This window comes from Amblyraja radiata, chromosome 38 (genome assembly GCF_010909765.2).
Source record: "Amblyraja radiata isolate CabotCenter1 chromosome 38, sAmbRad1.1.pri, whole genome shotgun sequence".
Taxonomy (NCBI): domain Eukaryota; kingdom Metazoa; phylum Chordata; class Chondrichthyes; order Rajiformes; family Rajidae; genus Amblyraja; species Amblyraja radiata.
The window spans coordinates 2,180,689-2,193,969 of NC_045993.1; the positions used below are offsets into that span (position 1 = coordinate 2,180,689).

General features: G+C 40.7%; 1 protein-coding gene across 5 annotated transcripts in view; it reads left to right on the forward strand.

Annotated features, from left to right (window-relative positions):
• Nucleotides 1-13,281, forward strand: part of LOC116967098 (carnitine O-palmitoyltransferase 1, liver isoform-like) — a 61,508-nt gene that overhangs the window by 43,097 nt on the left and 5,130 nt on the right. For all 5 annotated transcript variants that reach the window (XM_033013594.1, XM_033013591.1, XM_033013595.1 and 2 more), the window contains exons 12-17: nucleotides 1,756-1,861; nucleotides 5,745-5,861; nucleotides 6,806-6,970; nucleotides 9,210-9,344; nucleotides 10,528-10,680; nucleotides 11,639-11,752. In XM_033013594.1, the coding sequence (XP_032869485.1) occupies nucleotides 1,756-1,861; nucleotides 5,745-5,861; nucleotides 6,806-6,970; nucleotides 9,210-9,344; nucleotides 10,528-10,680; nucleotides 11,639-11,752 (790 nt within the window). The remainder of the gene's footprint in view (nucleotides 1-1,755; nucleotides 1,862-5,744; nucleotides 5,862-6,805; nucleotides 6,971-9,209; nucleotides 9,345-10,527; nucleotides 10,681-11,638; nucleotides 11,753-13,281) is intronic.

Here is a 13,281-nt window from a genome sequence, read left to right on the forward strand (position 1 = left end):
AGCAATCTTCCACCCCATTTAAGTATTAGCATGCTCACAGCATTTGAGTTTGCAATTGACTGTGGTAGTAAGTTATGGAGTGACCAGTGGGCAGAAAATTGGCAAATGGAATTTGTGTGGAAACAGTGTGAATGAATGCATGTGGGAAGAACAAACAAAACAAAGAAATGTACAACGAATGGTAGAGTATTGGGAAGTGAAGGAACAGAAGGATTTTCTGTGCCATTCTATAGACACCAGAGGTACATACTTTACAGTGAATGCAGCCCCGGAGACCTGGGTTTGATCCCGACTACGGGTGCAATCTGTATGGAGTTTGTACGTTCTCCCCATGACCTGCGTGGGTTTTCTCCGAGATCTTCGGTTTCCTCCCACACTCCAGAGACGTACAGGTTTGTAGGTTAATTGGCTTGGTAAATGTAAAAATTGTCCCTAGAGGGTGTAGGATACTTAATGTGCGGGGATCGCTGGTTGACGCGGACCCGGTTGGCCGAAGGGCCTGTTTCCATGCTGTATCTCTAAACTAAACTAAAAAATAGATAGGATGGTTATGAAGATATATGGGATATTTTACTTTACTATTCAACATCTAAGAGCAGACATATTAAACTATATTTTATTTATTTTAAATGCTCACTCTGCGACAATGAAAGAATTCAATAGCATTTGAGAGAGTACAGAGAGAGCTAAACAGAGGGTGTCAAAACTGGATCGCTTTAGCTTTATAAAGGGACCATCTAGTTTTGGGTGGTTTTCTATGGCACAATGTAAGGATTAAGAGGGCCCTAGATAAAACTGTTTCCTTGCATCTGTTTCACCCAACAGGCATTTTACTGACCCACATACTTTGATTTAAAGTAATTGATTGTTTGAATAGGCGAGGGAAGAGTTTTTCTTCTGAGAACATCAGAAATATGAGAAGAACGGCAATACAGCTTCTCAAGTTTGCTCTGCCCTTCATGAAGATCATAGCTGACCTGTATACATGTCTATTTTCTATAGTGCTCACCACTCTAAAAAAATGTGACTTTCTCCCCCTTAAATACATTCATGACTTAGCCAGCACAGGTTGGGTGGACATTTTCTTAAGGTTCGTAATCCCCAGAAATTTCATTTAATCTCTGCAGTGAATAAATGCTCTATTATTCTGAAATTATGCCCCCTAGTCTGTATTTTTCTACAAGGGGAAACAGATTTCATCCTGACAATCCCCTCACCATCTTGTACATTTCCAGAAGATCACACATTCGTTCAGGATTTAGTCCTGGTTTGGAAATTCCTGCTCGAAAGGCAGCAGAATTAAGAAGTTCTTCCCAGACTTGTTCTTTAAGGCTATTAATCAAGAGTTAGAAATTGGATTGAGTAGCTTTTTTTTGGACAGCGTTGTGACAACTGGCTAAATGGTTTCCTTTCACTGAAAGTCTCTGTGATTTTGTGATCATTTGATTTTGAGATCAGCTCCAGTACAGACCACATTTATTTGTCTGGTCAGTAAGGATTAGTATGTTCTTGGCAAAAGCTTGCAGGGAAGTATGAAAATAATTGAAAGCAGATTTACCACTGTCTCTCGGGCAAATTGCCAGTTATCTTGGAAAAGAATTGTCAGAGGTTTAGCACAAGGTTGTATGGATTTATCCTGAGTTAAGAAATGGCACTATGTAAAACAAGAAAGGAACTAAAAGAGTGTGAGTGCGAGTGCACTCGTGATGCACAACTTCTACAAATTTAAATCATTCCTCTTATTTGATTCTTCAGGTGGTTTGATAAGTCATTCACATTCATCGTGTTTGCAAATGGCAAAGTGGGATTGAATGCAGAACATTCCTGGGCTGATGCGCCAATCATAGGACACCTGTGGGAGGTAAACAGTCTATTTCTTCATACATTGGTTAAAACTGGTGTGGGTATTCCAGCTTTCAACAATATCCCATTTATTATATGACTACACGATGTAAAACAATTCCACCAATCATTTTCTCTCTTATGGAAAATGAATCTATCATAATCCAATTATATTTGTAAATAATTACTCAAGCCAGCGAGAAAACTCTTGACCTATTGCAGGTGACCTATTTTCCTCACACTGCCCAGATGCTAAAATGGTATCAAGTACAGACATTCAACGGAGTGAAGTGGTTCATGTCTGTAGCTCTCAAGAGTAAATGTTTTTTTAAATTGCACTGATTCATATCCAGGAACCAAAGAAACTCCAGCAGCCTTTCTAAAATTACACAAAATTGGTCCAAAATTACAGGATGTGACCTAATGACTTGCCTTAAATAAGTACATTCAATAGCAAAAGTGTGTGCTTTAGATGGAAAATCAAAAGGCTAAGAATGGATAAAGTATTCTGCCCTGAGCAAGAAGTTACCACCTCTTCATTCATCCACAGTGAATTTTCCTGGTAAGTTTTTTTACTTTCTAAATCCTTTATTTTTGATATTACCCTTTGCTAAATAATCAATGTTATATTTATTGAACGATTTATCCTGGCTGCAGTTATCTTGTTGCCCTTGCAACTATAGTGTTCATTAGTAATTCATGTACTTCACATGCAGAATTAATGTCAGGGGCTGCTGTAAATCCATTTGTGAGGTAATTTTTTGGAAGAGCTTTGAATGCATCGAGGTTAATATTTCTAATTGGATCCCACCACGAAAAAATCTATTTGGATGCTATTTATACTTGTGGAGAGAACTGGAACAGTTGGGTAAAAAAAAAGTAGGTTATAGCAAAGTATGGTTCATAAAGAATATTGGGAGAAATAGAAAGAAAGGGGAAAAAAACTCTGCTGGGTATTAGCTGTACCAAAGATGGAAATGATTTTTTCTGTACTTGGCATAAAATTATTTCACTGTGGTGAATAAACGTTTGAGCCTCTGATTTAAAGCATTTGTCTCAGTAAGATCTGGTTAATTATTCAACAGTAAACCACTCCTGACATTCAAGTAACTTAATTCACCTTTGCTATCCAGAGATTGTTTAAATCTCACATGAGCCAATAGGTTTGTTTTAGTTTGGCTAGAAGACCATAGCGCATTGCTCACATCTCACCACTGCCTTCTCAAGAGCAAATAGATATGGGGAAGGAATGTGTAGGAAGGAGCTGCAGATGCTGGTTTACACAGAAGATAGACACAAAATGCTGGAGTGACTCAGCGGGTCAGGCAGCACCTGTGGAGAAAAGGAATAGGTGACGTTTCAGGTCGAGACCCAACTTTAGACTGAGTCTCAGTCTGACTCGGTCTGAAGAAGGGTCTCAACCCGAAACGTCACATATTCCTTTTTCCAGAGATGCTGCCTTACCCAGAGTTACTTCACCTTTTTGTGTCTACCTTTGGGGAAAGAATGGGTACCTTGCTAATAACTATCACATCCCACAGATGAGAAAAGTACCTGTAGTTAATCCTCCCTGCTAATGCCATGGATTTGTGAGTAGATAGCTATAAAATGAATTTTATGTCAGTAGTATTCAACATTTCTGACATTTTACTGGTAGTTGACCGAATGAGACAATCATTTTCCTCTCTCCACAGATGTGTCTTCCACACCTTAATCTCTGCACGGTATTGTGGTTTCAAAGAATGTTGGCATGCGAAGGTGTTGGTCTGGACCTACAGAACAGTCCATGCAGTGTAACAAACATACTTTTGTTTTACTTTCTTTGTAGTTGTTGAATAAAGCTTTATATTAATCACTTTTCTGTGTCGTCTTTCATTCATTATATTCATATTGCATTAATATTTTGTGGTGTTAGCTTTTGACAGTTTTGTGTTTTGATATATCTGTACCACATGCCTTTCATTGTGTGCACATTTTTTCATTTTGTGTTTCTCACCCTGCATTCTGGTCATAATCATCAGTGAACCCTATCTAAATTATACCCAAATGGAATAACATTTTGCAACTATAAGACAGAGTAAATGAGTAGGAAGGAACTGCAGATGCTAGTTTAAATTGAAGATAGACTCAAAATGCTGACGTAACCCAGCGAGACATGCAGCATCTCTGGAATATGTGACTTCACTGAAGAAGGGTCTTGACCCGAAACATCACCCATTCCTGCTCTCCAGAGATGCTGCCTGCCCCTCTGAGTTATTCCAGCATTTTGTGTCTCGCCATAGTAAATTAACTCTGTCTCAATTAGTTGAGCTGAAATTCAGTGATAATGGAGTTGAATTGACTTTTTCTTTTAAGTTATGGCCTGAGGCTCTTCAGTAAAGCTGGACTTTTGCTTTTGCTGTTATGGAGTGACAATGTGTTGAGAGCATTTGTGTGATGAAAAAGTCAAAATAACATACATGTATAAAGTTTGTAAAGTAGGAAAATATTCCGAATTGCTTCATAGTAGCACAACATACATAAATCACTGGCTTTTAAAGTTCATGCTATATATACTGGAGTTATAAATAAAAATACATGTTTCCTAATAATGGCATTAAATTTTCTTTGTCCAGTCATGGTATGTTGTGCATATTGTTCATTTGATACAAGTCAATAAACGTTGGTACTTTTTCTGACTAATTTCAGTTTGGGTGATGGGGAAATTTACTGTGCTATAGATTGAGTAATCTATGATCGTGCAATAGCCTTACATTCCCACCTGTGGAAGATTGAATTTTTGTAAAGGGGTCTTCTTATCGAGTCCACATCACAAGATTAGAAACTCTTCAGACAGAGATGAACACTCTTCTTGGCATCTGCATCCAATGGCGTCTTCCGCTTCTTGTGCGTAGTGGTGGAAAAACTGGTGGAAACAGGACGTGAATCCTGTTTGGATTCACCAGGATTCCTTGACGCATGTGCAAGGGGGTTCAATGGCGCTTTTAGAGTTGAGTCCACTGAGAAGCTGATGGTTGGCGATCAGATGAACTGCTTCATGATGGTTCTGAAGATAGACACAAAATGCTGGAGCAACTCAGCGGGACAGGCAGCATCTCTGGAGAGAAGGAATGGGTGACGTTTCGGGTCGAGACCCTTCTTCAGACTCAAAGTCTGATGAAGGGTCACGACCCAAAACGTCACCCATTCCTTCTCTCCAGAGATGCTGAGTTACTCCAGCATTTTGTGTCTATCTTCGGTTTAAACCAGCATCTGCAGTTCTTTCCTACAACAATCATGCATGAAATTAGTATGAAAGCCGAAAGCTGGCAATCTCACCGGTGGCCATTCTTCCCAATGAATCTTTTTAATTAAAAAATCCACTTATGTTCTTAAATAGCATTTCTCAGCAGGAGTCTAGGGATCAGGCTTAGGTGGGAACTCGGGATTTTTCTCTCCCTGTGGCCAAAGCTCATTTATAACATTTTACTGACCCTATTAAATCATCTAACCTCACAGACCAGAAACAACCTGGCAACCTGTTCTAATTTATTAGGTCTATATTTATTCAGTAAACCTGTGGATATTTAATTTTGTCTGTTGAATAGTGTGGATGATCACATTAGTTGGATCAGAAAGTGTGTAATTTTAAATGTGGCGGAAATTTTACTGAAGATTCATCCAGTCATCATATATAGTCTTGAAAATGTTTGATTCGGATCCACAAGGAGAATTAAGGTTATCAGATATCAGATGATTTATCAAATATTTTAAATTTATTTTAATGAATTTGATTTAAAAAAAAGTCATTATTTAGATTTACTAATGCTGTCCTGAATCCTGCAATGTTTTTATTTTAGTTTTGATTTTCAATTATTTTCCCACTCTTAACTCCCTTCTTCTGCATGTTTGTTGTTCCACAGTATGCTTTGGCCACAGACACCTTCCAACTTGGGTACAAGGAAGATGGCAACTGTAAAGGTGATCCAGCCCCCAATGTTCCGTTACCACAGAGATTGCAATGGGACATCCCAAAAGAGGTAAGGCCTTTTTCTGCTTCTGCTATCTCACTAGAGAGAATTCTGTCCAAAATTTTCCAAAGCTGCTTCAATAAATGCCTTCCAAACCTTTAGCACCCAGTAAGACTAGGGTAACAACCTTCACCACCCCAAGCTTCATATTCCAAGTTGCTGGTCATGAGGATTTGGGCATCTACCACATCATTAATGCAAATTCTGGGTCTATCCCATGTGTGGGGCATCTTCACTACATGAACTGCAGCAGTTGAAGAAAAAGTGTCCTACCTCCCTACCTCAGGATAGCTATTCCTGGTATTAAATGCTAGCTTTCACAACGTTTGAGGAACAAGTGAACTAGCCCAAGTGCTTTGGCCGATATTAGTATTGGAAGTCTGTAGTTAGGCTGCAAAACTGAGCACATCAACACTGGCACCAAATGCTCACGAGGGGATTGCTGGAGACTAAATCATTCCAAGCTCACCATAACAGTAAGGTTTCTGTGATGAAGATGATCTTCACTTTTCCCATTTTGCACCATTTACATTCCAAGATCCTGAATCTCTCTTCCCGGCCCTGCATTCCTATGAGAACTGATGCTGAACAACAACATTCATTGGATCTCCTGACAAAGCTATTGAGTGGACAACTGGTTTAGATATGAGCTGTTCAGAATTTCCCCATTTACCATGAGCTTAGCTTAGAGTGACTGCACATCACTCAATGCTAATTTTGTGGATAAATTAAGTACCATACATGGTCATATCAGACGTACTTTGCAAATATGATATGCCCTTCTTCTTCTTGTGATTGAAACATAAACCAAAGGAATAGTTAGGTCTCAAGCTGGGTGTTGAGCAGCCCTTATTGATTGATTAGAATGCAGTGACAACCTAGCTGTTCTAAGTGAAACTGATTTTGTTTCTCTTCCCTTCTGTAACCCCAACCTCCTTCTCGCCCTATTTCAGTGCCAGGAAGTAATCATGAGTTCGCTGAAGGTGGCACAGACGCTGGCTAACGACGTTGATTTCTACGCATTTCCATTCACTCGGTTTGGCAAGGGTGTCATTAAGAAATGCAGAACCAGCCCAGATGCCTTCATCCAAATCGCTCTGCAACTTGCCAACTACAGGGTAAGAGAGGGCCCTACTTGTGAAGCCGATTCGACCCATATTTGTTTTCCATTCGGCTCGGGTAGCAATCTTGTTGCATTGAACAAATGTTGAATGACTGATATGAGCGACCTGTCCTTTCCACATCCAAGGTTGCTGAGAAAGATACACTGATCACCTCTATTTCCCTAACGGTCCTATACAGAGTAAACAGTGTGGCCAGGGATGAGCAGAGGCTGTGGTCCATTAGAGAGTAATTTACTTCCTCAAGCCCCACAGTCAACAGTGTTTCAGCTACAGAGATCTAACGGAACAGCAACATTACTCTTAATATATGTGTTCTGCATCTTATTTGTGAAATTGTGATAATTACGTTGCAACCATTCCTTTGACTGCCTGCTGTTAATTTTTCATTTTGGTGTACACTTTGTTTTGCCCTCTGCAACGCTCCAAAAAAACTAAATGCTGTCAAGAGTGCCAAATTATCACAAAATGTCATTAAGAAACAGTTTTCCATCTGCACTCCTTGATTAAATTTCAAATAGAAGCCCACTCCCAGGGTTTCTCCCAAGCCTTTTTGTTCTATATACAAAATCAATTATATTGTTTAGAACTGATCAGAGTTTGCAAAGGTCTGCAGGACATTTATCATATATCAACCATCTGCTCCTGTTTATGGTTACAACATGCTGTTAGATGTTAATATTCCAGATGTAAACTGCTTTTTAACCCAAAAAAAACAAACTTAAGCAATATTATGTGATTGTTGCATTTTAACATAACAGTAATTTTTGAAGTTGTATCAAATTTCTCTTTTCAGTGCCTCTCCAGTTTCCATTATTCTCTGTGGAATCTATTGGAATCTCACACTTAGATTCTTGCCTGCAGCACACTCTTTGATTTTCTGTTGGGAATCAGTGGTTAAAGAAAAACTTGTGAAGAGGCCCAGCTCTGCATAACTTTACTGTTATCCGCTAATATTGCTCTTTGTTCGCTCAGTTTCCCCTTCCCCTCTTTTCGTGTTTCAAAATGTTTTTTTTTTTCTCCCTAACCAATATTTCGCTGAACTGCACTTCTTGATATTTCCTCTCCTAGCTGCCTGTTCTCTATCTATTTGTATTCCTTGTATTTCCCCGTTTTTTAAATTGTTTTACTCCACTTTTGGCCATCTCTTTCTCATAACCTTTGTTTGCCTTGCTCTCTTTGTGCCGTTACTTATTTGTAATGAACCTCTCCTCGAAAACCTATTTTGTCTCCTATGGTACACTCTTTCTCATTCTATACTTTTTCAATTCTGTGGATGGTTGCAAAATGCTGGAGTATCTTGGGGTCAAGGAAGAACCTCTGGAGAAAAGGCAATGTTTCGGGTCAGAAGCCTTCTTCAGACTCCAGATACGATAATGATGTTTAAGAGGCTTTTGGATAGGCACATGAAAGTGCAGAGATCATGTACAGGCAGATGAGATCAGTCTAACCTGGCATCATGTTTGCCACAAATATTGTGGGCCGATGGGCCCTTTCCTGTGTATTCTTTAAGTTTCTCATCTCCTTTTCAATTCTGTGCTTTATTAACATTACTGCCTTTTTAATATGAATGTAAAGCAAATAAATCTTTCCCCTACATGGAGTAATATGGTGCTTAACCCATTGTACTCTGATCTATGCCTTCCATGTGAAACCTACGTTAGTTGACTCCTGTCATCTTGTGAGTTGTAATGTAATTGAGTTAAATCTTTGTGTAGTGTTTGGTTAAGTTCACTTGTCTAGAATGGCCTGTAATGCACCTGAATCAGGAGCATTGCAAATGGATAACATGATTACTGAACATGGAGCCTGCGTAGGTCAATGCAGACTCCTGTGTTTTAAGAAATGTAAAATAGCACTGGAATGATTCTTTACCATGTTGAATAATGTAAGATGGACACAAGACGCTGGAGTAACTCAGCGGGACAGGCAGCATCTCTGGAGAGAAGGAATGAGTGACATTTCGGGTCGAGACCCTTCTTTAGACTGAGAGTCAGGGGAGAGGGAGCCATGGAGATATGGAAGGGTAAGGTGTGAGAACAAGAGATCAAAGGGGACGAAGCTCAAGGAAAATGTAGAATTTATAAGCTCACTTAACATTTTCTCCTGATTTATTTCCTGATTATACTTTTCCAACCATTGCTAGTAAATATATAATGTTTTGTCTTGGAAATAGTGGTTTACATAAGAGAGGGAATACTGTATTAACACATTTTTTTTGCACCCTTGATTGCAGGACAAAGGTACATTCTGTCTAACCTATGAATCTTCAATGACTCGGTTGTTCCGTGAAGGGAGGACTGAGACTGTGCGTTCGTGCACCGTTGAGACGTGCAATTTTGTGACAGCACTGGATGGCAAGAAGCATTCGGTGAGGAGGGGTCACTCTACACTCTGGGGGGTATGAATGGGCAAGAGAGAGAGTACGGTTTCTCTTGTAAATTAAGACATAATTTTAGATAGACACAAAAAGCTGGAGTAACTCAGCGGGACAGGCAGCATCTCTGGAGAGAAGGAATGGGTGACGTTTCAGGTCGAGACCCTTCTTAGGGAAAATGGAAACGAGAGATATAGACTGATGTAGAGAGATAAAGAACAATGAATGAAAGATGTGCATGAAAGGTATGGAACAAGTTGCCAGAGGAGGTAGTTGAGGTAGGAACTATCCCAACATTTATGAAGCAGTTAGACAGGTACATGGATAGGGCAGGTTTAGAGGGATATGGACCAAATGCAGGTATGTGGGACTAGTGTAGCTGGGGAATGTTGGCTGGTGTGGACAAATTGGGCCAAATGGCCTGTTTCCATGCTGTATCACTCTATGACTCATGGTGAGGGGTCATCAGTTGCAATCTGTCTTTAAGTGAGAAGTGCAGGAGTTTGTTGGAGAATTGAATTATTTTGGCAAGGTTGACTTGAATTTTGAAAAATATCTAATTAATATAATTACTTGAATTATTTACTACGTGTATAAAATCATGAAAGGTATTGATCAATTAGACGCACAGAGTCTCTCGCCCAGAGTGGGGGAATCGTGAACCAGACGACATAGGTTTAAGGTGAGGGGCGAAAGATTTCATATACATCTCATGATGTATTTCATGTACATTTGAGAATGCCAGTAGTGAAGAAGTGACAAGTGAATGAGTTGTCACTTCATTCACAGTCAATGAAGTGACTTTGGAGAAACAAAGAACTGCAGATGCTGGTTATCACAAAAGGATACAGTGCTGGAGTAACTCAGCAGGTCAGACGGGATCTCTGAAGAACACGGATAGGTGAAGCTTTGGGCCGGATCCATCCTTCATCTAAAGAAGGGTTCTCACCCAATACATCACCTATCCACGTTCTCCACAGATGCTGCCTGACCCACTGAGTTACTCCAGCACTTTGTGTCCTTTGGTAAAGTGATTTCCTCACTGTAGTGAAGTCACAGAATACAGAAAATTGGGACAAGGAAATTCTTTGCCTCTGGAGTAACATTACGATAACGTGTTTTATTTGGTCCCTTTAAAATACTTGATACAGTTTCAGTATATTCTTTTGTTCCACAGAACGAACAGTGCCTAAATCTATTCCGCATTGCAGCCAAGAATCACCAACACATCAGTCGTCTTGCTATGTCTGGATGTGGTATCGATCGGCATCTATTCTGCCTCTACGTGGTATCAAAGTACCTAGGAGTCAACTCACCATTCCTTCAAGAGGTAAAGGATTGTCAACTACAATGTCACCCGGTTGAGAAAAGTAACAATGGGGTAGCAGTTAAATTGAGCATGATATATTTTCTTCCCATCGGGGTAAGTTGTCATCCGAACCCTTATCAAGCTCCCAGATAATCATTAATCAGAAGAGAGAGATTCCCTGAGCTCCTTGAACACTTCACTCAGCCATTTAACTGGCCTAGCGGCAACGGAGTTTGCGTTCAGAGATAAACATAAAGCATTGGTTCAAGGGGGCAAGGAAAGGGGAGCAGAGGTAGGCCAACTGGCCCCTCAAGGCCGCTTCCCATTCAACATGGCCACGGCTGGTCTACACTGACCTCCATTACCCTTCTGTGCCAGATCCCCAATCTTTTGGAAATGTATGCGCTTCCACTTTAAGCACTTCTAATGAGTTGACCTCCACAACTGTCTGGGCTGGGAATTCATGAGATTCACCACCAGAGAAGTTTGTGATGGGCAATAAATATTAGCCTTGCCAATCGTGTCACCATCCTAAAAATTAATAGTCCTGTTTTGCCTGTCAGAACCAAGAAACGTTGACAGGGTGGTGTGGGCCTTTTTGTCACTGTTTTGGAATGATTGGAAAGCATTAGCAGATGTACATGCAAACGTGAAGTGTCTTGATTTGAGTATGGTGAGAATGTCAAATACCTTTTGATCAGTGGACTTTTGGTTGCTTTTACCTCAAGTTCTAAACTGAACTGCAGTAGAACGTCAGATATACAATGCTGAAGTAACTTAGGGGGACGGGCAGCATCTCTGGAGAGAAGGAATGGGTGGCATTCACATCACCCATTCCTTCTCTCCAGGGATGTTGCCCATCCCGCTAAGTTACTCCAGCATTTTGTGTCTATCTTCGGTTTAAACTGGCACCTGCAGTTCCTTCGTATACATCCAGTAGAAGGTCATGTGTAAAAGCAGAAGTGAATTTTTGTTTCAGGTTCTTTCAGAGCCATGGTGCCTCTCAACGAGCCAGACACCCATCCAGCAGATTGAGCTGTTCGACCTTGTGAATCATCCAGAGTACGTCTCCATTGGAGGAGGGTTTGGCCCAGTGAGTATTTTGACATTCATTATTATACTGTTGCATTGAAGTTTGTATTTTCACTCTAGGGGACACTACAGGTCTACCATAGGGGCGCACAATAGCAAACTTGGGTTTGCACTACAGCAGGCAATGACAGACTGAATGGACTTACCGAGTATTATAATTTTCTATAATTCAAACAGTTAAGGGCCTGTCCCACTTGGGCGACTCTTTAGGCGACTGCAAGGGACTAGCTTTAATGGAATACACCTACGACACCTGGCGACAACCTACAACAGCACCCACGACAACACCTGCGACAACCCACGACAGCAAAAATAGTCGCGACTGTCACCGAAAAAATGTCAACATGTTGAAAATTTTGCAGCAGTCGCCTGTAGTCGCCAAAAAAATTGCCTAAGTGGGACAGGCCCATAACCGTAACTATTTCAGGAAGTGACTTAAAAGACTAGGAGCATAACATTTCCACAGCCAAAAATATTTGATTCCAAGTCTTGTCTTCAACTTTTAAACAGCATGAGATTATATCCAAATATGTATGACTTCATTTGAAAGTTATTTGGAAACAACCATAGCTTTCATAACAAACAAAAAAGAGTAAATTGCAATCTGGCTGGTGCAAGGATGAATATTTAATTCCTCTCGATTAGAGTGAAAGACTAGAAGTAGGATTTCATTCTTTTGTGTGTGCAGAACATTTGCTGCTGTCATTGTGTTATGCTCACGTCAATCCATAATTCTGAAAATATTTGGGAGATTGGGCAAAAATACATAAAAAGTGGTGCTGTGGCAGTTTGCACACCACTTATGGTTATGGGGAGAAGGCAGGAGAATGGGGTTAGGAGGGAGAGATAGATCAGCCATGATTGAATGGCGGGGTGGACTTGATGGGCCGAATGGCCTAATTCTACGATCCCTTATGACTTAACGACACTGTTAATGGATCAGACATCAATGGTGTTGATGGGATCGATGCAGAACACACAGTTTTAGACTTAAGAGATGCAAAGATGGAAGCGTGGAAGCAAGCTCTTCGGCCCATCAAGCCCATGTTGATCTGAGATCACCCCATGCACAAGCATTATCCTAAGGACAATTTTCCATTTTTTTACTGAAGTTAATTAACCTGCAAACCTGCATGTCTTTCGAGTGTGGGAGGAACACACAGGGAAAAAAAACTCATGCGGTCACAGGGAGAATGTACAAATTCTGTACAGACATCACCCATCGTCTGGATTGATCCTGGGTCTCTGCCGCTGCACCACCATGCCGCCCCATACTACCATGATATTGCTGCACAAGTTCAAGAGCCATGGCAGTCACAGTACAGTACAGTGGCAAAATCAATAACCCCACTCTCACCATCGACGGCACCACTGTCTCCCCATCTCCCCAGGCCCGCAACCTTGAGCTTTGATTCCACCCTCTCCCTTGAGCCTCACATCCGCCATGTCATTAAAACCTCCTTCTTTCACCTCCGCAACATCGCCAAAATCAGACCCTCTCTCACACCTCCCGCTGCTGAAAAACTCATC